The sequence below is a fragment of the Falco rusticolus genome, chromosome 1, assembly GCF_015220075.1.
Source record: "Falco rusticolus isolate bFalRus1 chromosome 1, bFalRus1.pri, whole genome shotgun sequence".
NCBI lineage: Eukaryota > Metazoa > Chordata > Aves > Falconiformes > Falconidae > Falco > Falco rusticolus.
Genome location: NC_051187.1, coordinates 67,793,843 through 67,818,698, shown reverse-complemented (window position 1 = coordinate 67,818,698; position 24,856 = coordinate 67,793,843). Strand labels below are relative to the sequence as shown.

Here is a 24,856-nt window from a genome sequence, read left to right as displayed (position 1 = left end):
TTTTTTGACCCTTCAGAACATAATCTTTTTTTTTTTTTTTTTTCTTCTCGGAAGAGAAGTACTACAGTAAAATAACTATACAGTAGAATAACATTACCCTTTGAAAGTTTTGGCTCTAAATTGAGTCTTTGTATGGAAGAAAGTTTCATTAAGCGCATCACTTGTGTTAGGGACAAATTTGAATACAAACTTAGATTCAATAGAAAACAAGTTAAAATGTGATCGGAAAGCACTGCTAATCAACAGCTATTATTTTGAAAATTTTGAAATAATATTTTCTTTCCAAGTCACTGAATTACTTAGGTATTTTTGGCATCTGAGGGAAATTAATAGGTAGTTAGGTGAACTTAAAATCCCTCTCAGTTTCCACATGTTTCTGCATTTCATGTCCGTTGCTTCAAAGATGCAATGTTAGATTTTTGTTTTTCTGCATACTTGCCCCATGGTCACCAGGCTTTGGGGATTTTTCTATACTATGTCATCAAATGTTGCATGTTCTTATTTAATTGTGTGATGAAGAGTAATTGTTCCATCTGGAAATAATACTGTGGTTTGCTTTGTTTTTTATATAATGTTACTATGCAATCAAACAACCTATTTTGCAATATACTTATGATAGTCATTCACTGAAATGACAATAGGATAGAAGGAAAAAAAATATTACTAAATAATGTGAAGGTTAGTTCAGTCAAAAATAGTTCTTAAATGTGAAAACAAAATGTCTTTTGTGGTGTTTTAATTTAGCTTTTTTAGTAAGTTAAATCACTGACAGATTCAACAAGTTTGAACTCTAGAATGTTTAGAGTCTTAAACGGTGGGGAAAATTACTTATACTGAACTTTGCATGTTTTGTTATTCTAAAACTGAACTTTGACAGGCTAATACTAACCTGTAAGAACAGTGTTGTCTAAAATGTACTAATTTTATCAACTTCTTAGAATAAGGTTAAAATGGTGAAATGTGGCAGCATTGGAATAAATGGGAAATTTCATTTTGTATTAAAGCAGAAGACTCCCTTGCTTTAACTCGAAGTAACAGGCATTTGGGTTTGGGCTTTTAGGTGGCAGAAAAAGAAGCATTCCCTTCAGACGTCAACGCATGCAGATAGACCAGCTTGTCCCCCCATCAGGTGTTAGTGCCTATCCGGTTCCTCAGCCAGCAGACCCTTACATCGCAGACCTTCTTCAGGTGGCTGATAATCGGTAATCTAAAGAATTTTTAAATTTTGAAGTATAGGTGTTAAATATTTGCATTGTTTTTTCCAGCTCCCACCCACCTTCTGCCTTTCAGTTTTGCCTCAAACAAAATGATATTTCATGATGTTTTAAGAGCACTGTAGTTCTTAAAAAGCATTTTTGTTTAGTGATTGACAGTGCTGCCTGTGACAAAGTTGCAATGGATATTTAATAAGCTGCCTACTTCCTTAAAGGATTTCTCTTTTAAGATTTCTATACTAGTTTTACTGTTACACCTAATTTTAGATTGAATATTCTGGAAAAAAGCTAGGTGTAATTGCATAGGAGTAAACTAATTTTTCCTATTTATTTTTCAAGACTAAAATATTCTTAATTTGTGTAATACTGTTTTTTTGCTTGGGAGCCTGTGTTATGCAAGGTTCAAGTAAATTCTTTTTTCTTACTTAGAATATATAGAGAGTTTACATGGCAAGGTGTTGGCAGTGGGGGGACTGTAAAGGTGGCCTCTCTGGGAAGAGACCAGTGGCTGCCCTGTGCTGGACACAGCCAGTTCCACCTGGCTTCAAAACAGACCCAGCGTGGGTCACAGCTGAGCCCATCAGCCAAGCTGCTGGCTCCCCTGGGAAAATTTAAGCAAGTGTAGAAAACAATACTGCACAGCAGCAGCAGTGAGAGGGAGGAGTAAGAAAAATAAGAGGGAAACAACCCTGCAGACACAAGGTCAGTAAAGCGGGGGGAAGAGGAGGTGTCTCAGGCACTGGAGCAGAAATTCCCCTGAAGCCTGTGGAGAAGACTATGGTGATGCAGGTTGTCTGTGCAGCCTCTGGAGAGCACATCAGAACGGATATTCATGCTGCAGCCCATGGAGGACCTCATGCTGGAGCAAGTGGATATGCCCTGAAGGAAGCTGCAGCCCATAGAGCAGGCTCCTGGTAGGAACTGCAGCTTGTGGAGAGAAGCCTATGCAGGAGCAGGTTTCCTGGCAGGAGCTGTGGCCCATGAGGGACCCATGCTGGAGCAGTCTGTTTCTGAAGGACTGTACCACGTGGAGATGACCCATGCTGGAGCAGTTCATGAAGGACTGCATCCCATGGGAGGGAACTCCATGCTGGGACAGGGGAACAGTGTGAGGGGGAAAGAGTAGCAATGCCAAAGTGTTACGAAGTGTTTTGAATTGACTGCATCTCCCATTCCCCATCCCTGCACTGCTTGGTGTGGGGGGAGGTATAAGAGGTATAAGAATCGCAAGATAAGCAGTGAAGTTGAACTTGAAAAAAGTGGAGGGTGGGAGGAAAGTGGTTTTAGTTTGTCTTTGCTTCTCACCATCATACTCTTTTTCATTGACAATAAATTAATCTTCCCCAAGTTGAGTCTGTGTTGCTTGTGACAGTAATTGGTAAATGATCTTCATGTCTTTATCTTGACCTATTAACTTTTTCATCTTATTTTCTCCCACATCCTGTTGAGGAGGGGGACTGAGAGAGCACCTGAGTGGGGGTCTGGCAACCAGCCAAGGTCAACCCACTACAATAGCTTAAACAGCTTGACTTATGCATTAATACTTTGGATGAACAAAACTTTTTTTTGTGAAATATTTGTTAGGAGCAAAGAGAAAATACTAATATTGACTTGTGTACATATGGTTCCCCCATGAATCCACATAAAGAGTATATTGCTATATTTCAGAATTCATGAACTTCAGTCAGAAGTAACAGAGCTACAGGAAAAACTGGAGCTATCTGAACGTGAAATGAAAAATTATAGCAAACAGGTATGTTTACAGATTTTTTTATTATTATTATTTGGCTGCAATAGCCATTGCAGTGGCCTCGATTATAATTTGTGTTTTAACCTTGTTGGGAAAGCATTGTGTGGCTTCTGAAATACAATATTCAAACTGGTCTACATTGAGCTATTCCTCTCCTCAGCTTTTAGAGACAGCAGCCACAATAAAATACTTGCCCACTGCTTTTGCTGATATATTTTGTGTATTAAAATTACCTTAAATAAGCTAAACTTTGTGATCATAAGTAGAATTTGTGTATGCCTATAGTTTTTTAGTGCAGAAGGATTAACTAGTCCAAAATAGTAATTTGATCTACATAAAGATAAGTTTTTTCACTGTTTCATCTGGTTATATTTTTAAAATTTTTAGTTTTTGAAAATTAATTTATGAACAACAGATTTTACAATAATTTGAGTGGATTGAGAAGATATATATAGTCTTTAAGTGAGGGAATTGCATCAATTGTTGATATGTTATTATATGTATCACTGGGGATTAGTGGGCACCATCCTCTTTTTTTTTTTTTTTTTTTTCACTTCACATCTTGGTTTCCCTCTTCTAGTACTCCCTCTTTTTTGGTGACTGAAATAGTCACTAAATTAGCTGATTTAAAAGTTTTTTCCCTAAGTTTAAATGCTAGTCTAAAGACAGCTAATTTGCAACATTCAGTAAATGAACTTTAAATGAAAATTGTTGGTTTCTCTTCAATAAAACAGTCTAGAAGGAATCGTTTCAGGTTTTTTCCCCACAAATTCTATTTGATTAACTTATTTTTCTTTCAAAGAAATCACTTTTTTCAGAAAAATCCTGAATTAAAAAAAATAGATTTTAAGGATAAAAATTGCATTATTAGGTGCATATACTTTTACTGAATGTTATACAGATGTTTATTTGAACGAAAGTTCTATTAAATGGTGTAGAAGATACCAAAGACCTTTTTTTTTTTCTCCTCAAAGGTTGAGCTAAGAGACAAAGAAATAGAGCGCCTAGTGCTAGCATTGGATGGTGGGCGTTCTCATGAGGCTCTTTCTCTGGAATCGAGAACTAAAAGTAATGAGAAGCTTATTGCTGATTTGCATTTGCAGGTAATGGATTTGTTACTGTTGTTTAGTCAAAACTAAAAATACTAGCAATCTAAAAAAACTTCTAAGTCTTTAAAAAAATCGCTATTAGGTATAAACCCAATCAATTTAACTTGCTTTGCTTTTTAGGTGGCAGTGTTTCTTGTGTAAGGAAATTTTGTTTCTTGTTTTAAGACTATTGGAGTGGTTTTGGTAAAGAATTCTGTGAAGTCATATCTGCACACAGTAATGTTAATCTGAGAGTATTCAGAAAATTTCTGTACCTTACACTGTATTCACCAAGTTTGAATACTTTCTCTTTTTTTTTGGTACATACCCCATTTCTGTTTTAGGAACTAACAATGATGTATGTACTTAGGGTAAGGAGTAGTCCTGAAGGTAATCTCATCATATAGTTGGGAATCTATCTCATTGAATTCAAATGGTCCCCACATTTACTCCTGCATAGACTTGCAAGGAAAGGATAAGCTCAGGATAAAGATGTATGTGTTTACTGCGTATATTAGCATGCATTCAGTATTGGTCTCAGAATGAGGATTTTAAAAAAATAATACAGGACAGGCTTGAGTACAGATTAAGTAAAAAAATTATGAAGATGGATAAATCAATCTCTGGATTTGTACCATCAATTCTCTGTTTTTTCCAGCTGAGTTAGATGTTTTGTGTAATGATTGTGCATGAGGTACAGTGGCATGAGAGCCATGTTATAGAACCTAGTAGGTTAGGTTCAAAATTTCATTTTGCAAAAATACAGAATGAGCGATATCTTGGAAGCAGCACAGCTGTGTTCAGTGATCCTGAACTAGGAATTTGTGCTGAACACAGATTGATTGTAGACAGTGAGCCCAGAACTGCATAAAGCTGGGTTTGGGCCACCAAGACTATTTGCTCAGGCTCAGTACCAGTTTACCACTTTTATTCTATCACAATAAATGGATGAATATCTCTGTCTTCATGACTATGAGAGGGCTCTACAGTAATACTCCTTTCTGGAGTTTTGGGGAAAGTCGTGTGGAGAGAAGTGGAACACCTCTGTTACCTTGATTCTTTCAAGATACTCCAAGCTCCCTGCCTCTCTTTACTTTGAGGGAAAGGTGTACTAGAAAAAACAATGTAGAGCAGGATTTCTGAGGATGTGTTTAAGGTGCTGAGATATGTTGGGGGCGAGATAGGTTTTGGGAATCTAACTTGTAAATCTTCACTTCCATGAAGGAGTAACAGTGAGACTAAGCCTAGCAAACATACTACAAAGGTGGAGAAAAGAATGTGTCCTTGTATTTTGTGAAATTTAGGGACACTCTTGAGTACGCTGGGTCTACCATACTGATGCCCAAGAAAGGTTTCTATACAGATCTCTGCTTTTCAGTACTTTGTTTTCAGAATAAACCTCAGGTTTTGGAGACTAGATAATGAACAGTGTAGTCTTCACCTTGCATCTTTATAAAATCATATTTTTTCATGTTGATAAGCATTAAGTCCTAAAGCCAGAAAATCTTTCCATTTTTAAGAAGTTGTCCCTTTTTTACCATAGATACAAAGATACTGTATTTCAGAAGATTGAGAGGAACTTTTGCTACCTAGTTTAACAATACATATTAATATTTTAGTGAAAACTATCTTTCAGGTTGAATATCTTCAGCAAACAAACAAAGAACTTGAAAAGCGCATTCAAGACCTCTTGGACACTAAACAAAATGTGACTAGTGAGGTAGTGCATTTAAGCAATAAAAATGAAGAACTGTGTCAAGAACTGAATGAAATAGACCACTTGGCACAGCAGTTGGAAAGACACAAGGAAATTGTGCTCAAAACTGCAGATAAGGAAATAGGAGAAGCAAAGGTAATCACTAACAGTGTGAAGGATCTGCTCAACTTTTAGGTGGCTTTAAACGCTTTAATTCTAACAAATGACCTATTGGCTTGTAAAGGAAGGTTTAAAAGGTATTTTTCCCAGTGTACTTAATCTAATACAGAATTTCTCACTAAAAATGATTTATCACAGCAATTTTTTCTCTTTACTGTATTAGGTGAGATGAGTTTAGTTAAAAGGTAATCTGTCTTCCTTCTGTTAGCTTGCTATGAAATAAAATTCTGAGATACTAAACTAATGATAGGAAATGGATGTTTGCAACAGTGATGCCTGAGTTTGAAGGTTGTTTTTTTTTCTATGAGGAGTCATGCAGTGATTTATGTAATTATTGTGCTTCAAAGAGCATGGGTGTGTATACTACCGCATTTTCGTGCTTTCAGTTCATAGGAGCTTTACTACTTAAAATTCAGCAGATTACAAGAAATTAATTAGACTTTATTTCTTACAAAGATAGTCTGTTTCCTTAATTTTTTTGTAACAAATGAATTGTTACTTTGAATATGTAACTTTTAACATACAGGTTAATTTTGTTTCACAGAAAGAAATTGAAAGAAGACAGGGTGAAACACAGGAACTTGAAGAAACAATAATAAGGCTTAAATCAGTAAGTAAAAATACTTTCAGATCTTGTTTGTAGCATTTTTACTGTCATCCACGTGATTCTTTCATTTATTATTAAAATTAACAATTTAACAATAGAACTTCTATAGTATCCCAAAACTCTACTGTAATTACCAATTAATAAAAGAAAGAGCTAGAGAAGCTACGTTGTGTTCTTGCAAAAATAAACTGAAAGAAACCTCAGTAGACAGTGTGGTTGACTACATCCTTATTGTACACTTCCTTATTTCTGCTATCTGAAGTTGTAATTTCCATGACATAATCTTTTTTGCCAAATTGTCAAATGAGTTATGACATCCTAGAGGATTTTCTTGATTTAGAAACTACTTTGTCTCTTAATCAGCATGTGAATAATTATGCACTAATTGGCACACTCAGAAACAAAACATAGTAGCCTAGATGAAGAACATCAGGATTATCAATTCCTTGAAAACCAAACTCTTTCCAGCATACAGCAAGTTGTGTATTAGTTGAGTGTTTTAGTTTTTCTAGTGAACTTGAAAATACAAAAATATTTCATTTTCAGCACATCTGATTATAGGAAAGACATGCCAAATAGCATTTGATTAGCTGCAGCGCTGGCTTGACTGAAATGCCGTATTGTGATGTACTCCCACACCAACAGTGTAACTAAATGCCATTAAAAATTATTTCTTGCTTTAAGTATTACTTTTTTCCATGTTTGTATCCCACTATCCTTCTGGTTGTTGTTTTCATTTAAACAAGGGTTGGTCTTGTTTTGTTACTGATCGCAAACTATGTCTAAAGTAATGCTTACTTCGGTGTAATAAAAAGTAATATAAAAATGATGGCCTTTAACAAATGTTCAAGCACAAAATGTCCAGATTGAACAGAAGTAAACAGTGTTAAGTATTAAAAGTTTTAACAAAATGTTAAATATTTTTTTCCAAATGTCTCTATTGGCACTTCTAATTTTTGTAATAATACTTGTTACTTCAGGAGTTGTGCTCATGTCATAGGGAGAACGAGAGACTGAGTGAGGAGCTCTTTAGAAAAGCAGATGATAAAGAGAATCTTGAACTGTTGTTAAACCAGCTTGGGCAAGAAAAACAAAGACTGACAGAAAAAACAGAGAACTTAGAAATAAAAGGTAAATCATCAAATGTAGGTTCCTGTAAATTATCCTCCTATAATTTTTGAAAGAGAAAACCTTACCTATTTAAGATACAGTCAATAATACTAAAAGACTTGATACATGTGAATTAAAAGGAGACCATAGGTCTTCAGTCAGAATTGAAGGGAAAACTTGTCACAGAAATGTTTTCATTCTGTATGTTAGAACTGAAAGTTGACTTTTTACTGGGATCCCACAGGGCATCCTAATACTAATGCTGTGGCAGTTTCGTACCAAATTATTTATTTTGTCCAAAACTGTTTTTATTCTCTGTCTTTCTGAGTGAATTCAGACTGTGTTTCTTAAAAGCTTTATACAGTTGATCTTGAAAACTTCCAGGGATGGAGATTCCACAACATCTCTTAAGCAACCCATTCCAGTGTTCGTTTATTCTCAGAGTAAAAATTTTTTTTCCCTATATTGCTTGTCATTGCCTGTAGCAGTTACTGTTCCTTTTTAACCTACTGTGCACCTCTGTGATGAAACGGACTCCGTGTTATCTAACCCCTTCTTGGTATTGTCAGTCTGCTTTTGGGTCCCCAGCTCTTCTCCAGGCTGAACAAGCCCAGTTCCCTCAACCATTTCCCCACAGGGCAACTATTCTGGTCCCTGACCAGCTTGAAGGGCCTCCCCTGGACTCACTCAAGTTTATCAACATCTTTCTTGTACTGGGGGGGGGGGGGGGGCAGGGCAGGAACTGAACACAGTATTGTAAATATGACCTAATAAGTGCTAAGAAAAGGGGAATAATTGCATCCCTTGGACTGTGTTTCCATTGATGTAGCCAATATGCTGTTAGTCCTCTATTGGTTCCAAAGCATGCTACTCGCTCGTTTTGCCTACTGTCGTCCAGGACTCCTACATCCTTTTCAGCAGATTGGCTGCCCAGATGGTTACTGGGAGTCAGTCCCTCCCAAATGCACATGTCTTTGTGGAAATTCATGAGGTTCCTATACAGTTGTTTTTATTTTTATTTTCTGCAGAACGAGAACTTGTCCTAGAAATAGAAAGAATGAGATTAGAATATGGTATAGCCCTAGGAGACAAATCTCCATCTCGTCTAGATGCATTTGTAAAGACTTTAGAAGACGACAGAGATTATTATAAGCGAGAATTAGAATATCTTCAGGAAATGATAAAACGAAGGCCTAGCCCAAGCCGTAGGATTCCAGAGAAGGTAAAGTTCCTGCTGTCAAGACAAGCTGAAAAAATAATGGAAATACTGTAGCACCATTGAAGGAGCTATCAAATGTATTTTCAAATTCTGAAGCAGTAAGTTATTGTACTAGTGTTTTAAATTACATTCTTGAAATAAAAAAATTAACTGTGACCTTGTGTTTTATTTTCCTATTCGCATTTTACAGGAACATATTGATTAATTATAGATCAGTTTGTTTGAAATAAATAAAACTAGATGATGAACAGAAAAAAGTTGAAATCTTATTGTTGGCTGTTTTGCTTTTTCTCCTTAATGGTTAGTTCTTATTGTTTCAATTATACCACCAATGTCAGGCTTTTTCTTGCAATTGAAGTTTATTATGTATGTATTTTTCATGTATTACTGATAGTGTGAGTTTGTTCTTTTTTGATGTTAATTATCCAACTATTTTAATTAGCATATTTTAACATAAATTTTATTGATCACTTTGCAGAGTGAAGATCTTAAATTGATCATCAGAGAAAGAGACGAGCTGCGTTCCATGTTAGACAGATTTGAAAAACACATGATAGAAATTCAATCCAATGTTAAATTATTGACTGCAGAAAGAGATAGGTTAAATGTTCTTTATGAGCAGGTAAGAAGAGATTGGTTATAATTGGCATTGAAAAAACCGATTAACACTTGTTATACTGTGGCTTATTTACAGTGTGAAAACTTCTCTTTCTAATAGAACTTAAGGAGTATAGACCTACTAGAATACAACCAATAATAATAAAATATCTATTTTTTTATTACTTGTTTAATAAAATTAAATTGTAGTATTAAGTTAGTGTATGAACTTCAAAGCCATTATAACTTACTGTACTGGCATTTGGAAATGAGAAAGATTGGGGAAATGATCTACAGAATGCATGAGAAAGTTGGGTAAGGATACAGGCTATACTTGGAACAGTAAAAGGATGATGAGTATGTTGGCAGCATAAGTTGTCATGCCACTGCATGATTTAGGGAATATATTTTAGTTATCTAGGGAAAAATAAGGCTATAATAGCACTTCTATTGTAATAACAGCATTGAAATGTGGGGTTTTTGTTAGTGTATATACTATATTAATTGCAATCCATGTATGCTGACAAATAATCTTTTAAAGTCTCAGGATGAATTGAACAGGATGAGAAAAGAAGCAAAACATAATTTAGTTTCTCAACGTCATGTGGAAGAAGAAAGAGATGTTGCACTGACTGACTTTAGAAGACTAATGGCAGAAAAAGAAAGCCTCAGAGAAAAACTAAAGGTGAGCTTTTGTAGCTTTGTTGCTTGTAGTGAGGTGGCTATATGGAAAGCTTACACAGTAATGCCATGTTTGTGTCTAGCTGTCTGTCAGTTCTCCTTTTCAGTAACTTTTGAACTTAACCAGCTTCAAACTCATTTGAAAGAACTTGATGAATTGTCAAAATTATCCTTGTAAACTGAGTTCCTAGGTGGTGATGGCGGGGTAGGAACCTGCTTCAAGTGTCTGAGGGCAACCGTGGCATCACCTTGTGTGAAGAACCTAACTATGAAACCCCAACCACAGAATATTTTTGTCTGTATGCAGTACTTCAAAGATGCTTGTGTGTCCCTGTGCCTCTTGAGTTGTGGGGTTCAAAAAGGACCCCCTTGCATTCTAAACTTCTCGGAGAGGAGTTTAGACATGGCTGGAACCAGACTCTGTCAACAGTTTATGACTAAAGGATTATATACCTGCAATCAATCCTTTATATCACTTGGATATCAACGTTTCAGCGCTCTTATTCCCAATTCTCTTACTGAGTATCTGATGTGATAAGGATTCTCTCAGCCTCAAGGAGTAACCTTGAGAGGCATCCTTACTCAAGGTGAGATCCTGGCATGCAGCCTGTTGCCATGCAGGAGACCTCAGTGGGCCCTGGGCTGTTCCCTAGTTATGGAGTAAGATCATATTTGGATACCAACTGCATTTTGTTTGGTGCGCATTCAACTAGCCTCAGCTGTTGAGCAAGATTTATAGCCCTTAGCTATTATGTTATCTGTCTCCCCAGAGTCCAGCTTAAGCTGGATGCAGCCATCGTGACCGCCATGAGTGGCTATTGCTTGAGCGAAAAAAAAAATAAAAATAGGGGGGAGAACACAGTTACATACGGTTCTCATCCTGCAAACTGGGGACTTTATGGACTTTTTCATATTCACTAATCTTTACTTACTGTTGCATTTTTGTAGCAGAGTATTTTTTAAATGTCATAACTGAACCATCAAACATAAATTCATAGCAATCTAAGCTTCATTATTTTTACCCTTTAAAACAGTATTTGTTAATGCAATAATTTTCCTGTTACTCTGACATTTTGATGTCTGGTATTAATGTGCATTAATGTCTTATTTGGTGTAATCAAGAGCATATGATTTCAGGGGGGTTTCCTTGACTTCTTTATTGGCTCATTAATATAATACATACAGGTTTTTAAAATGTCTTGAAAATTCAGACATTTAAAATCTTATTAATGGACTGATCCAAAGACAACATAAGTCAAGGTGATTGTATGATAAACGTTTCCATAGTTTGATTTACTGCCGCAGTAAGAGAACTGCAGTGTATCTGAATGCAGTGGTGGTAACTCTGACCTCTTTGCTTAAAGCATGTGCATGCAGTGGAAGAAATGTTTCCAGCTCCATCCTTTCTTCTCGTAGGTGACTACCAACATTTTGTGTATGTGCCACTTTGAAATACCTGTACAAAAACACTTACCTCGGGCATTTCTAGGAAGTTTTGAGAGTTGGTTTAATAGTTTCACTGCATGTATGCATAGAAGTCAGAGAAAAATCATTTAACAAAAGTTTCTTCGTAGACTTGGGGAAAGACCAGTTATCTTTGCAGTCTGTTTTATATTTCATATTAATGATAATCTCATAAATTATTTTCAAACAGTTTAGAACACTAAGGTATATATGCTAGCAACTTTCATATTGACCTGTAGCTCAGTAGCTTTTCTACAGTAACTCACAAATATTAATTTGTGATATAAATACGCTTTTTCTTTAAAACAAACAAAACCCCCTCAAACAACCAAAGCCAAACTCAGTGATGTGTATTCAGCTAATGCTTTGTGGTTTTATGGAAAGAACTTGGCATTTGGTCATCCAACTAAGAATGTAGAGCAATGTTTTCTTAAATATTAAGCTTAAATTTCTATGGTTAAATCTAAAAATGTTTGTCAAACATGTATCTTATCACATGTAATTCTATATTTCTGTCTCAGATTCAGCAAGAAGCAGCTAACCTTGAAAAATCAAAGATGCAGCATGATATTTTAGAACTGGAGAATAATATTCAAGGAGTAAGTTCATTTTTAGGAATAAGCTTTTACTACTTCTAAAATAGGATACACTTTCCAAGCAATTAATTTTGTTAACTATTTTCAGCTTAAATTTGCCAAAGTTGTGATAGCTTTCTACAACAATAACATATGTGGTTATTTTTTTTAAATTGCAGTTTGAGATGGAAAGGTGTGAACTAAAGACTACAGTTTCTATCCTGAAAGAAAGAATAAACTCTTTGGAAAATGAATTAAAATTGAAGTCCGGTAAACTTGCCCAAACATCTGATGATTCCTCTCAATTTAAGGCTGAGATTTGCTCACTTCAGTAAGTCTAATACAAAATGTGGTGGCCTTTCACAGATGCTAACATAATTCTGTTTGTTCTATAACTGTATGTATAGCAGAGTTGAGTTCCTGGGAAAGACCATGAAGTATTTTAAAAACCACTTGGTGCCGTTTTTGTCTTAACGAAAAGTAAATAGGAGTAAGGAAAGTGCTGTGGTTGGCTTTTCAGGGCAAGCTCCTCTTGGACTTATTTGATGACCACATATACTGGTAATTTTTATGGCTAATTGTGAATGAAAATTTTCTCCTCCTTCTAGAATTGTTTCCTCTAACAAACATGTTTTCTGCTCATGAATGTAACAGAACAGAAGATTTCTAAAAGGATTTCCAACGGCTTGTTGTTAAAAGGAAGACAGATGCCTTTGCAAACTGCAGCAGTAGGAGCAAACTCTGCCAATTTTACAGAGTTGTCAGTGATACTGAAAATTTTATGCCAAGCATTAGGCATTGATATTCCACAGCTGAGTGGTTCATGGAGTCATTCTGTAATGGCGTTTTACCTGAGCTGGTTTCCTTGTGTCACTCTTTCATACACTAATACATATGCACACACATACTACAGTTTTGAGAGGTGACATCTTACGATCCATAGACATAGTCTGTGGGGATTTGACCAACTTGCTTAGAACTGGAGGATTAAGTATACCCATGTATTTTTAAGGACTATTTAGACTTGCAGGATCATTGCTGCACTCTTTTAAAGTTGTTCTAAATGTGATGGAACAAGAAGGCTTAGAGAAAGTGGAAACAGAGTATTGAATAAATCTGGGCAGAAATTTGGAGATCTGGTATTTGGTTTAGGTGGAAATGAGTGCCTTTGATGCAAGAGAGCACTACAGGATAGGTAATGCTGTAGATGAGATCTTTTGTATGTTTTACAAGGGAAACCAGGGTCTGTGGCTCACTGGCCACCCTCCCCCCCGCCCCCAAACAGTAATGTACTGCACTGTGTAACAGTAAAATAGCAGGGTGGATAACCATGAAGAACCAAAGCTGAGAAACAGGCCTTGGAGTTCATCTAATGCTCCCAATGGCATGGAGAAGGCTGATAATAAATCAGTTAGTGTATTTGTTGATAAAATTGTGACAACATTCATAAAAGTGAAAGATTTTGTTAGCTTCCTTATAATTTTAGAAAGCATTGATATTGTAAAAATGAGGAGATAAGGAGTAGGGCTACAGTCATGTCAGCATTTGGTTCTTCTTTTTGCATCGTAGCAATTTGTTATAGCTGCTTTCCACCACCCCTCCCCTAAATTTTCAGTCTAAAATTGAGTGAGAGCAATGTTTATCTGCAGATAATGCTGTATTCCAAATTGGTGGGGGTTTGTAAAATGAAAAGCTTTTCTAGCTTTTGTGCGATCCCACTTCAGAGGCATTTTTATTTTCTGACCTGTTTTGTAACTAATCTATTTAATTACATAGGAGTTTTGTTTTGAATTTTTTCCCCTAGGTCATTGATATTTCTTGCCAAGCAAAACAACCATGTAGGTAGATGGTTTCATATATCTTTCGGGCTCTGTATGTCTTAAAAGTAGGATCAGAACTGTAGCTGTCAATTTGATTGCTGCTTAAAATGTGGTGTGGCTGATACTCACTGCTATGAGCTGCATATCAAAACCTTTATAATGCAGAGTCAAAAGATGTAAGTAGCAAGAGCTACATGATGAGGAATAACCGAAATCAGAGGAAGAGAATGTTTCAGATGATCACAGTGGTTCCACTGAGGTTCAGTTGCTCCGCTTTGGAATGGTGTTGAGGTGTACTTGCTCCAGGAGGCCGGAGCAACCAAGTGGTGTTGGCCTCAGCGATCCTTAATAGCCCTCTCTCTCCCAGAGAGGGAGGGACAGGACTGGTTAGTATGACACAGCCTCATGCTGCTGGTTGGTATGACACAACCCTATCATGAGGTTACACTGGAACTGTTCCAGCACTTCAAGCAGCTTAAGAACCATAAGTTGATGACCCTGAATAGGTCCCAAACTTCTTTCAACTGATTTTCCAGACTCTTAAATGACCAACTCCAGAGGTCTGTTGAAGATTTACAGCACCGATTGTCCATAAAAAAGGATGAACTGCAGTCAGCTCAAGAAGAAATTGTAAAGCTAGAGGAGAAAATAGGTAATCGCTAGTGATTTTTCTGCTTATTTCCTCTTTATAAAATAGAAAGTACTTATTCTTTGATTTGTAGATAGGTTAAACCAGAGGAGCACTTCCCAGGATGAAGCAGTCAATGTGCTTAGAAGTACTATTACTGTTTTGGACAAAGAAAAGGACAGTCTTCAAGAAACTGTAGATGAAAAAACAGAAAGAATTGCATGCTTAGATGACAACTTAGCTAACAAGGTATGTGCAGTAAAAGTACCACTTTATAGTCCGTCTGGGGATTTTTAAAACAGTTACATTTTAGGAAGACATTTTGCCTTGATGACAAAGTGTGTGCAGAGCTCTAGGCATCACACAAACATTAACATTTGGACCTAGGCAATATAAAGGCTTGTTTGCCAACTCATTAGCATTTAATTATGATTGTTAGTGTATTCCCTAAACACTTCCAAGAAAATGAAGAAGGATTTTTTGTGTTTGCACTTGGAGGTGTTTATTGAGTTGTAAGGTTCTAGACTGAGGTGACAAAATCTAGACCTGACTTCCAGCTTTTTTGATGACAAGATGATCCTTTCTCAGAAAAGAAAAGATGCTTGGAGATTTGAATGTATAAAGATGCAATTACTTATTGGTGAAGGGTTAAAATAAAGGTTTAAATGTAAAGTTATTTAACAAAGTATCCTGTTATGCTGCAATGTAATAATATCTAATACAACTTTTTTATTGTTATTATTAGGAAAAAACAATTGCTCATTTATGTTTAACTCTCTCTGAGCTGGAATCCTCAACAGAGTAAGTAAAGACTAGGATGTCGTCTTTAGTGGGTTTTTTATCTAGTCATTTTAAAGTTAAAGTAGATGGCTGTTTTAGTTATTTTGGTGAAATTAAGTTAATTCTGTTTAAGTCAAGTAATGTACTATGTCGAGAAAGATGTACACACCTTTTGAAGAAACTTTCCCTGCAATAATACTGCAGGCTGCTAAGATACTGTTAAGACAGCTATTAACAATTGTTTGGCTATATTTATTTTCCTAAATTGGTAATATTTCTTAATTCTCAGTTAAGAAGTAGCGTTTTAGCATTCTAAGTACTCCACTAGATATTATGAGACTGACCCAGGTAAAACCTAGAGCTGAACACTTATTAATTATAGGCAAGCTAATTCTTCCAGCTTTAATTAAAATATATTTATGTAGTTTTATGCTGACCTTCGTCTGATCTCTCCTTCTTGCATCTTTTTAAGTATGACTTTTAAAATTATAGCTCTTTAAAAGAAAATATTTAAACATCAATATTTAAGCATCTGAAGACCAACCAATGTAACTGAATATTTGGTACATTGATACATGAATTATCTGGAGCAGAACACTAACACAAGTTCGCTTAAATTCACACATATTTCTACTTTTCTGTTAATCTCTTCCTTACTCTTTTGATTGTTGTCTTTCAAGAGTAAGCTGTCATCTCTTATAGTTTATAAAATATACAATGGCTAACGTACTGTAACCACTACCAAACACAGATGAATGCAAGTATCTAATTCCCGTTTGCAAAATAAGATACGGCTTATCAGATACATCTTCGAAGCTGAAGATACATTCCACTTTATTTGTGCATATTAACATTTTACATCTTTAGATTGTTCAGTCAGTTTGTCAGCCTTCAGAGAGCATGAACTACCCTTTTTAAAAAAAAAATAAATAAGCTTTTGCATATCCAGAATCCATGTCTGATCATTTTCAGCAGTATGTGGTATAGTATAAGAAGAAACAAATAAGATTTTCTTTTAATAGCCAGATGAAGGACATGCTGAGCAACAGAGACCGTGAGATATCTAGCTTACATCGCCAGCTTGATACGTTCCATGTAGAGCTTGCAGAAACAGGAAGAGTAAAGGAAATAGCTCTGAAAGAAAACAGAAGATTGCAAGATGACCTAGCTACAATGGCTAGAGAAAACCAGGTATGAAGCCAGTACATAACACTAAAGTATTAAACTATTTATTGCTTGTTTACATATAGTGGTACATCAAAACTACTATATCCCTAATTTTGATTCGGTATGTTTAATTATTGGTATTTCTTGAACACTGGGATATTAAAAGAAACTGGGCAGAAATTGTAGAAGTAATTATTTAAGCATTATCAATACAGCAGGGGAGAAACAGACAAGCTTTTGAAAGGTTTAGTCACCCTTCCCCAGGTTAAAAAAGAAATCTAAATAAGGTAAATCTAGGATATAATTGTTTATACTATAATGAAATTATGTTAATTGGTTATATCAGTTCGTAGTTGGTATGTACTTGGTAAAAATTGGGTTTTAGTATCTGTGAATCAGGTATTATTGAGAGAGTGCAAGAAACTGCAAAAGCAGATACCATTTGTTAGTCAGGTGAAAGGGAGAGGGTGGAGATTACTAGCACGTCTGAAGTTGTTCTGTTGCATAGTGGATTCATTAGTGTCATCCATCTAGTTTCCATGAAGCTTGGATGTATTGAGTGAGGTATGCCATGTTTTGAAATTAGAATGTTTTGGAACGTAGGTTTTAATGTTAGTGTTCTGTGAGCCTTGGCAATGGTAGCTGTCAAGAGGTATTGGCAGGCTTTTAATTTCCAGTTCTGGCAAGGTCAGTTGCCATTCATGTGTGTTGCTCTGCAGGAACTTTGCTTTCACTGATGAATTTGGAAAGGTTAATGTTGGATGAGAAAATATAAGAGGGCTTAAAAACTACAAGACAGAGGGACTGAAGAAAACTTATTTTTAAGGTATGATAGCCCTGAATAGTCTGGATTTGTTTCCTGATTTCAGGAATGGGTAAGGATGCACAGTCAATGGGAATAGGAGGGGTTCCCTTTCCATTGTGTCAAGGTTGTATGGGGTTTTTAGATGGTGAATTCAAAGGTGCCTTCTATTTCCCTGGAGAAATGTTCTTATTGGATTGTCTTTGCATTGGTAAAGTAGGTGTCATGGTGAGGGTGGTGTCTTAGAGTTCAGCTGTATAGTGCAGCTTTTTTTTTGGGGGGGGGGTTGGTTTTTTGGGTTGGGTGTGGGGTTTTTTGTTTTTTTTTTTTTTGACATTCTCTTCAGGTACTTTATTTGACTGCTTGCAGAGTTTTATGTTGTTTATTTCTGTTTGTATTAGTTTTATATGATTTCATCTTTCGTTAGCTCTCTGCCAGTTTAGAGTCATAATATACCTCCCTGCTAACAGCTACCAGTCAGTAGCTTTAGACCAAGAAGCAGGTGGGAAGTAGGTTATGATTGCCCAGTGGACTCTGAGTAGATTCATGTATTCGTTCATAGTCGGCTTTCCAGTTCGGAGGTTTACCTTCCCTCTCAGCTGCTGATGGCTAAATAAGTTTCCTTGTGAAGTGCATGCTATAAAGGCATGACTTGAATTTACATTACTTATGGAATCAAAATTGAAATAAAATCTTTAATGCCTTGGGGAACTACCTGTTTCCATAGGGTATCATTGACTATTTTATGGAAAGATGAGCTCTTTCAAGTTGATGGTGTGTGTTAAATTAAAATTTTGCCAGACAGAAATAGTTGAGAGATTCAGTGAAATAAACTGAGTATCATTATTATTATTATTGTGACATCTTCATCTTGAGATGTTCTCCGGGAGTTCACAAGTTAAACCAACTGCTGGTGTGTAAGGCTCGTTCTTTCAGCAGCATAAGGGGCTTATATTGTGTATGTCCATTTGTACTCTTCGCAATCATCATTGCTCCATCTCTTCTTCCTCGGAATTCTCTGGGTCTGGGACACATGGCTTGGAGAGCCTGAAGTGATTGGAAAGCCATTCGGTCTTGTTAATCCCTCATGTCATTTGGGGAATAATGAGTTGGTTTTGTGCACCATAATAAATATTATCATAATGTGCTGACTAAAGTTTTCCCAGTGTGCTTGGGAAGGCTACCACAAAGACAAACAGACTGATTTCAGCATATGCCAAATCGGGGACAAAGTGAAAAGGCTGTGTTAATGAATATTAATATATTACAGAAAGAAGAGAAAGAAATGAGACAATATCCTCTATTTCTCCCACATTTGATAGTGAGGATAGAAGGTGATACTTGCCTTTTTGGCTCTGTGGGCTAGAGGACTCGGAGAAAGATGAGAGCTGAACCTGAGAAGGCCAGAGTTAGCAGTTCCAACATTTCAAACAAATTCTATGGTGCATTTTTGATGTCTGAATATGATCTTAATAATGTATTTACTTATTTTATCTTGCAATTCTTCTTTAAAATAAATGTTCTTTTGTTATAAAGTTGATTTTCTAGTGACACAAAACTTTCATTTGCTCAGGGACAGTGAGTCTTAAGGCTAGAAGAATCCCAGCTCCCAAACATCTATATGTTGAATTTTCCAAAGATCAGTAGGGTGTGTCATCAGGGAAGCTACAGATTTTAGGAATTGGTATGATAATCATTGTTTTCTGTGTTTATTCTTGCCTGGGAAATTCTTTGGTGTATATGAGGTAATAGAGGATATTTTTGAACCCTATAAATCCCAAAGGGATTTGACTAAATTACTTAAAAAGTAGAAGATAATAAAATCTAGAGCATATGCCATTACTTTGGTTTAGTCTGATACAGTAATATATCGTGATTAATTTATTCCAATGCACTGTTTTGCCTTTATGTAATCTTTTTAGGCTATCAGTACTGAGCTTGAAGATGCGATACGTGAAAAAGAAGAAATGAAAACCAGGGTTCATAATTATATAACTGAAGTTTCCAGATTTGAGACCTTGATGGCTTCAAAGGTAAAACTATAATCTGTAGGCAGTTATTACTGCTTTCAATAAATCCATTAATTTTAGAGTATAGCACGTTATCATTAGGATACAATAGTCAAAGTAAGAAATGTATGGGTTGGGTCCCGTTCTACCTGCCTGTCCCATTTCCTTCTTTTTTTCCTTCTTTCCTGTGCAGTGTTTCAAGCTACTAGTGCATTCATATAAAACCTTATTATACCTGAAGCACTAATAAATTCTGGCACATCACAATTTCATTGATTATTTTCAGTTGGCCATAACACTCGAGAATGACAAACAAATCATGTTTGAATGTTGTTTTGCTTTGAGTTTCAATAAGGCAACTAGTACATATCTGGTACTCTTTCACAGTTGTAGGCATCAAGCAGCTTATATGATGGTTTTAAATATTTTGCACTTTTTAAAACCAGAAATTTTGTATGTAGTTCTGCAGAAAAGTGTAAAAATAGCACATGGGAGGAATGTGTTCTCTATGAATGTAGAGTTCAGAGTTTTTGCCGTACCGACAAAACAGTGCTCTTGTTAAATTGTGTTTTGTCCTGATACTTTGATTCAGAAGTGTGATGTGTGTGAATTAAAACTTAAATCTATTTGTTTTAAATGATTATATGTCAAGACATGAACTGGCAAATTTATTATGTGACTTTGAATAGGAAAGAATGAGTTTTGATCTGACTTCGACTTGCATGTCTAGATGAATGCATGTAAATTCAACTTTTTACAAGCAGAGGCTAAAGCATAGCAAAAAAATCAAGGTCAGTAGTGTATTAGCTTAGAACTCTCAATTTGAGGCACTTGAAGTTTAGTGTTTAAGAATTTTATAACATATGTCTAAAGCACTTCAGCTAAAGATGTGGATCTTTGGAAAATAAGAATCCAGTTATTCATGTCAGGTACCAAGAAACTGTAGCATGTACAGCCAGTGACCAATCAATTACAAAAGGTTGGTTTCAGGAATTTGTCTACTTTTGCATCCAGATGTTGCCTGTGGGAACAAGGATTTACTTTTCTGCACAGTGTTCACTTGCTTAATCATGAATTTCTGCTTCTTAATGCTCTGCCTCATTCTGTCTGCACCTTCCAAGTGCTGCAGGAAACACAGAAGGAATTTCAAAAACAGTAGCCTTCCTCATTAAATAAATGTGATTCATACTAGCAACATGCTTATCCCACTGTGCATTACATGAACAGAGGAAGAAGGGAATGAAGCTAAATAAAGAAAAAAATAAATAAAAATCACTGCCTTCACAGATAACACTTACTCTATCACAGCATAACTTGTAAGCATTAAAGCTTGCAATTTTGTACTTTTACAATACACTACTTAGGTGTATATGCCCAAATAGGTTGTCAGTCTTTCAGGCGTTACTGTAACATAAGTATTTGTAAGATAGCAGTAAGTAAAAGAGCTGACAATTTACTCTTTCTGGAATTTCTTGGAAAAAACAGCACTAGGATCAGTACATCTCAGTAGTGTGACCCTTGACAGTGCAGAGAGATCCAAAATAACCACTCTCCTGGGAGCTTTGAAACTCATTAACAACTGCTAAGTGTGAATACTTCCACTTAATAAAACGGAATGCCATCACTATTTATTTATTATTTGGACTGACAAAAGTGATGACGCCCTTCAGGAATTGCCAGATACTGGGATTAATAAAATGGAGAAAGGTCTACTTTTGGGGTGGGGGTGGGTGGGGTGGAGATTTTGTAGGGAGTAGGCATGAAATAAGATCAAGCAACTTAAAGGTCAGTTCATCACTGCAGAGTGACTTTGTTTCATCTAGGAAAAAGAAAACCAAGAATTGTTAGAGAAGTTCCGAATGCTCCATACACAAGCTGAAGACTGGGAAATGAAGGCTCATCAAGCTGAAGGAGAAAGCAGCTCAATACGACTTGAACTCCTTTCTGTAGACACAGATCGGAGACATCTTCAGGAGAGAGTTGAACTTCTGGAAAAAGAGATTCAAGGGGTAATAACTTGTGCAATGAAATTCTGTCAAGGAAAGTGGTGCTTTAATGAAGTCAACATACTCTTTTTAATGCTTTAATGGGAAATTAATTTCTATGTGTGAATGCTTCAAATGTGAACGCTGCTTTTTTTGAAACTGTAACTGATGTTGGTTATATGTACTTTGCTTCTCCTTTCCCTGCTTTCTCAAAATTAGAATCGCAGCATATATTTTAATACTTAGATCTCTTCTGTTGGGTGATAATTGCTGTTATATTATTATCTCTGTAAGAACCTTTAGTTTACTTGCTTCAAAATATTAGCATATAGCTTTATGAATATTTTTGTCAGCTAGCTTTATGGGTATTTTGTAAGCTTGGTTCTTACTTCATTCAAAGCTTCTAAGAAATGTATTTGAAGCATTGTTGGCTGAAGTAAATCTGGTGTAGTAGTCCAAATTCAGAATCAGGATTCCATAATTCTGAAAACTCAACCAATAGCATAAAAAATAATGAGGTTTATATTTTAGAAGCAATAACTTCATGGAGATCAAGGAAGTTTTGGAGTTAAATAGTTGTGGATTGACCATATATTGTCTCATGCTTTTAATTAGCCTAAAAAAAGTTAGAGTTTAATATTTTAAGCTGAGTGAAAGACAGATTGTGTTTTGGGGGTTTTAAGCTTCTAATTCTCTTCTGAAGCTGGAGTCCAGCCTTATTCCACTCTTACACGGTACTTGTATAATTTTTTTAAGATGATGGTGATTAAAAATTGCGTAAGTGGTTTATTAGTTGTTCTTAGCTTTGATTTAGGTAGAAAAGAGGAAAGGAATGTGATATAAAGTCAATTTTATAGGGAAAGTTAATTTTGAAGGGGGGAAAAAAGTATTAAAACCCTGTTACTCAACAGAAAACTGTTAACTCCACATTTAACATTGAATGGGTATCCATATTTGTCTTTGTTTAGCATATCGTTGCGCATCAAGCATATGAATCTCAGATCTCCTCCATTACAAAAAATATGTCCGTATTGGAAGAGGATATTAAACGTGAAAATCAGGATAAGTCTTCTGTGTTGGCGGACCTGGCTTCCGTAAGGGAACTCTGTGTGAAACTTGAGTCTAACAAAGAACTTCTGTCTCGACAGCTGACATCCAAAAGCATGGATTATGAAAGGGTAAGCAGCAAAGGCAAATTCAATTTGCTATAATACAATATTTTCCTTTGCTTTTAATGGTTTTGGAGAACAGAATTACTTCTGAGAGCAATATAAGTCAATTTGCATCACTTGTTTTGCATTTGTGTATAAATTATAAATTTTGCAGTACACAGATCTATATCCATGATTTTTTTACAAAACCAGGGAGTTTTTCATTCATTATTTCTATAAAATGTGGCTTCAGTAGTTTTTGCAATGCCACAAAGACTAATTATATTTTTGGGGGTTTATGTACTGTTGCTCAAATTTTCATAACAAGTGAATAGTGCCCTTCTTATTTAGATATTAAATAGTTTTCCCTCATGGATTTTTTTTTAGTTAAATTGAAATTTAGATTCCGCTGAAGTTCATTAAACATTTTGAAATATTTTAAACAGTTCTAAATACCTGTCATTTCTCAACTTTTTTCTTTACAGCTGATTGTTGTATCTTTACTTAGTAACTTGGTCAGGCTTTCTGTTACTGTAATATTAAAGACTTTGAGAACAGTCGTTTTCATCCCCACAACATCTGTTTATTTTCATAGAACTGATGAGGAAAACAAGCATTGCTACATTTTCAGCAAAAGCCAAAAAGCTAATTGTGAGCTAAACTAGTCAGAGACTGAAATACAGTAAATACTATTTTTGTACTTGTGCCAAAACCTACTGCTGTTAAAAGCCAATTAGTGTTCTGGGTACTTACCTGAGCTTTTCCATCTCCCAGTAAAACGTTTGACAGATGTACAGCTTGAATAGTTTTTAACTAAGTATAGTTTTAAATAATTGTAGGCTTTAATTTGTTGTGCGAGCTCAGTTTCCTATTAGTTTTTATGAAACTTCTAATCATTACAGTTTTGATAATAACCTTCACGAAAGAGAACTGTGTGTTTATAAACCAGTGTATTAATAATGTATAAAATTGTGCCCTAGGTTCTAGGTGAATTAGAAGATATAAAATCAGAAGCTGAATTGCTGAAAAAGCAGTTATCCAGTGAGAGACTTACTGTTCAGAACCTTGAAATGTTGCTGGCTACTAGTAGAGACAAAGAATTTCAGAACCGTTTAACATCCCATGAGAAAGATTCTGAAATTCAGTTACTGAAAGACAAGCTAACACTGGCTGAGAGCAAACTGTAAGTTTTAGCAAGTGTATGTATGTATGTGTTACGTGGTTTACAAAGAAAATTTTTCTGTGTGGCAACACTTAGTCAGAATGTCAAATTCTTGGTGTTTAGTATGGTTGAGCAGATTTTTGCAGCAGTGTTATTTGGCCTTTCATGGCATCGTCTACTTAGTTTCTGTACAGATTTTTCATACCACTTTCATTAATCAGCACTCTGGTGGACATAGTTTAATACAATCAGTAAACCTTACACAGGGGTTCCAAAGGAAATCTACTCGAAAAGGAAGGAGCCTTTGCTGAGTTTTCAAAGTCTTGAGAATAAGCACTCAGTTTCTCTGGATTTGTCCTGTCTGACTCCAGAAAAGTCGCTTCACTTTCTCTGCTGGTCATGACTTTCTCACATCAGTGAGGCACAGGAGGTGATGCTTCTCCTGAAGTTCACTTGTCTGATACAACTCTGCTGTCTTAGTGCAATCACTGAAATCCTTTCTTTCTGAACCTCTTAATGGATATAACTACCTAATGGCAAGGTAGCTGATCTGTTGCAGACATTATTTCCACTACACAACCAGCCAACCCATGATAACTTGTAAATTTTTTTTATCTGTTGAGTACATCTATAAATATATGTATGCATTACAGTGTGATTTGGATATTTAACCTTTGCATCAGAGTATAATCAATCGTCAAAATATATAACCACCTCTCTCCCAGGTTCTGATTTTTTTTCTTGGCTTCAGGAAGCAACCTAATTCAGCTGTGTTTTAAGCAAGACTTATTTTTATTTGGCTTTGAAGTATTTAATTATTAAGAGAACACAAAATTTCTTACTCTTGAACTACATTTTACGTTCTTATATTGGAGAGTATTCTGACTATTAGGTTTCTGGTAGCTGCAGTGTAAAGAACAGGAACTTTAAATGCTCACAGCTGTGACTGAAGTATGTGACAATTATGTTTGTGTTTTGCGAAGTATAAAAAATCATTTGACTTAGCAAAATTTCAGTTCTAACTGACAAAAATCGTGTGTCAATATTTTTGAACATTATTTACAGTTTTGGCCTTATTGTGCTTGTGCTTCCACTCTATAAAATGGTACTGATAACCTCTGACTTCAGAAGGATTCTCAAAGTTAAGTTTGACTTGTGAAGTTCTCCAGTG

The 24,856-nt window shown here is 35.7% G+C and overlaps 1 protein-coding gene across 12 annotated transcripts in view; it reads left to right on the top strand.

Annotated features, from left to right (window-relative positions):
- Window positions 1-24,856, top strand: part of CEP135 (centrosomal protein 135) — a 37,002-nt gene that overhangs the window by 7,729 nt on the left and 4,417 nt on the right. For 6 of the 12 annotated variants that reach the window (XM_037382714.1, XM_037382656.1, XM_037382675.1 and 3 more), the window contains 19 exons: window positions 1,061-1,202; window positions 2,883-2,967; window positions 3,939-4,067; window positions 5,689-5,904; window positions 6,473-6,538; window positions 7,516-7,666; window positions 8,674-8,867; window positions 9,343-9,486; window positions 10,003-10,146; window positions 12,128-12,205; window positions 12,361-12,512; window positions 14,538-14,653; window positions 14,724-14,878; window positions 15,375-15,430; window positions 16,432-16,600; window positions 19,301-19,411; window positions 21,211-21,396; window positions 22,341-22,550; window positions 23,504-23,706. In XM_037382714.1, coding sequence (XP_037238611.1) covers window positions 1,061-1,202; window positions 2,883-2,967; window positions 3,939-4,067; window positions 5,689-5,904; window positions 6,473-6,538; window positions 7,516-7,666; window positions 8,674-8,867; window positions 9,343-9,486; window positions 10,003-10,146; window positions 12,128-12,205; window positions 12,361-12,512; window positions 14,538-14,653; window positions 14,724-14,878; window positions 15,375-15,430; window positions 16,432-16,600; window positions 19,301-19,411; window positions 21,211-21,396; window positions 22,341-22,550; window positions 23,504-23,706 — 2,707 coding nt within the window. The remainder of the gene's footprint in view (window positions 1-1,060; window positions 1,203-2,882; window positions 2,968-3,938; window positions 4,068-5,688; window positions 5,905-6,472; window positions 6,539-7,515; window positions 7,667-8,673; window positions 8,868-9,342; window positions 9,487-10,002; window positions 10,147-12,127; window positions 12,206-12,360; window positions 12,513-14,537; window positions 14,654-14,723; window positions 14,879-15,374; window positions 15,431-16,431; window positions 16,601-19,300; window positions 19,412-21,210; window positions 21,397-22,340; window positions 22,551-23,503; window positions 23,707-24,856) is intronic. The other 6 variants (XR_005103567.1, XM_037382697.1, XM_037382682.1 and 3 more) reach the window with 5 other exon arrangements.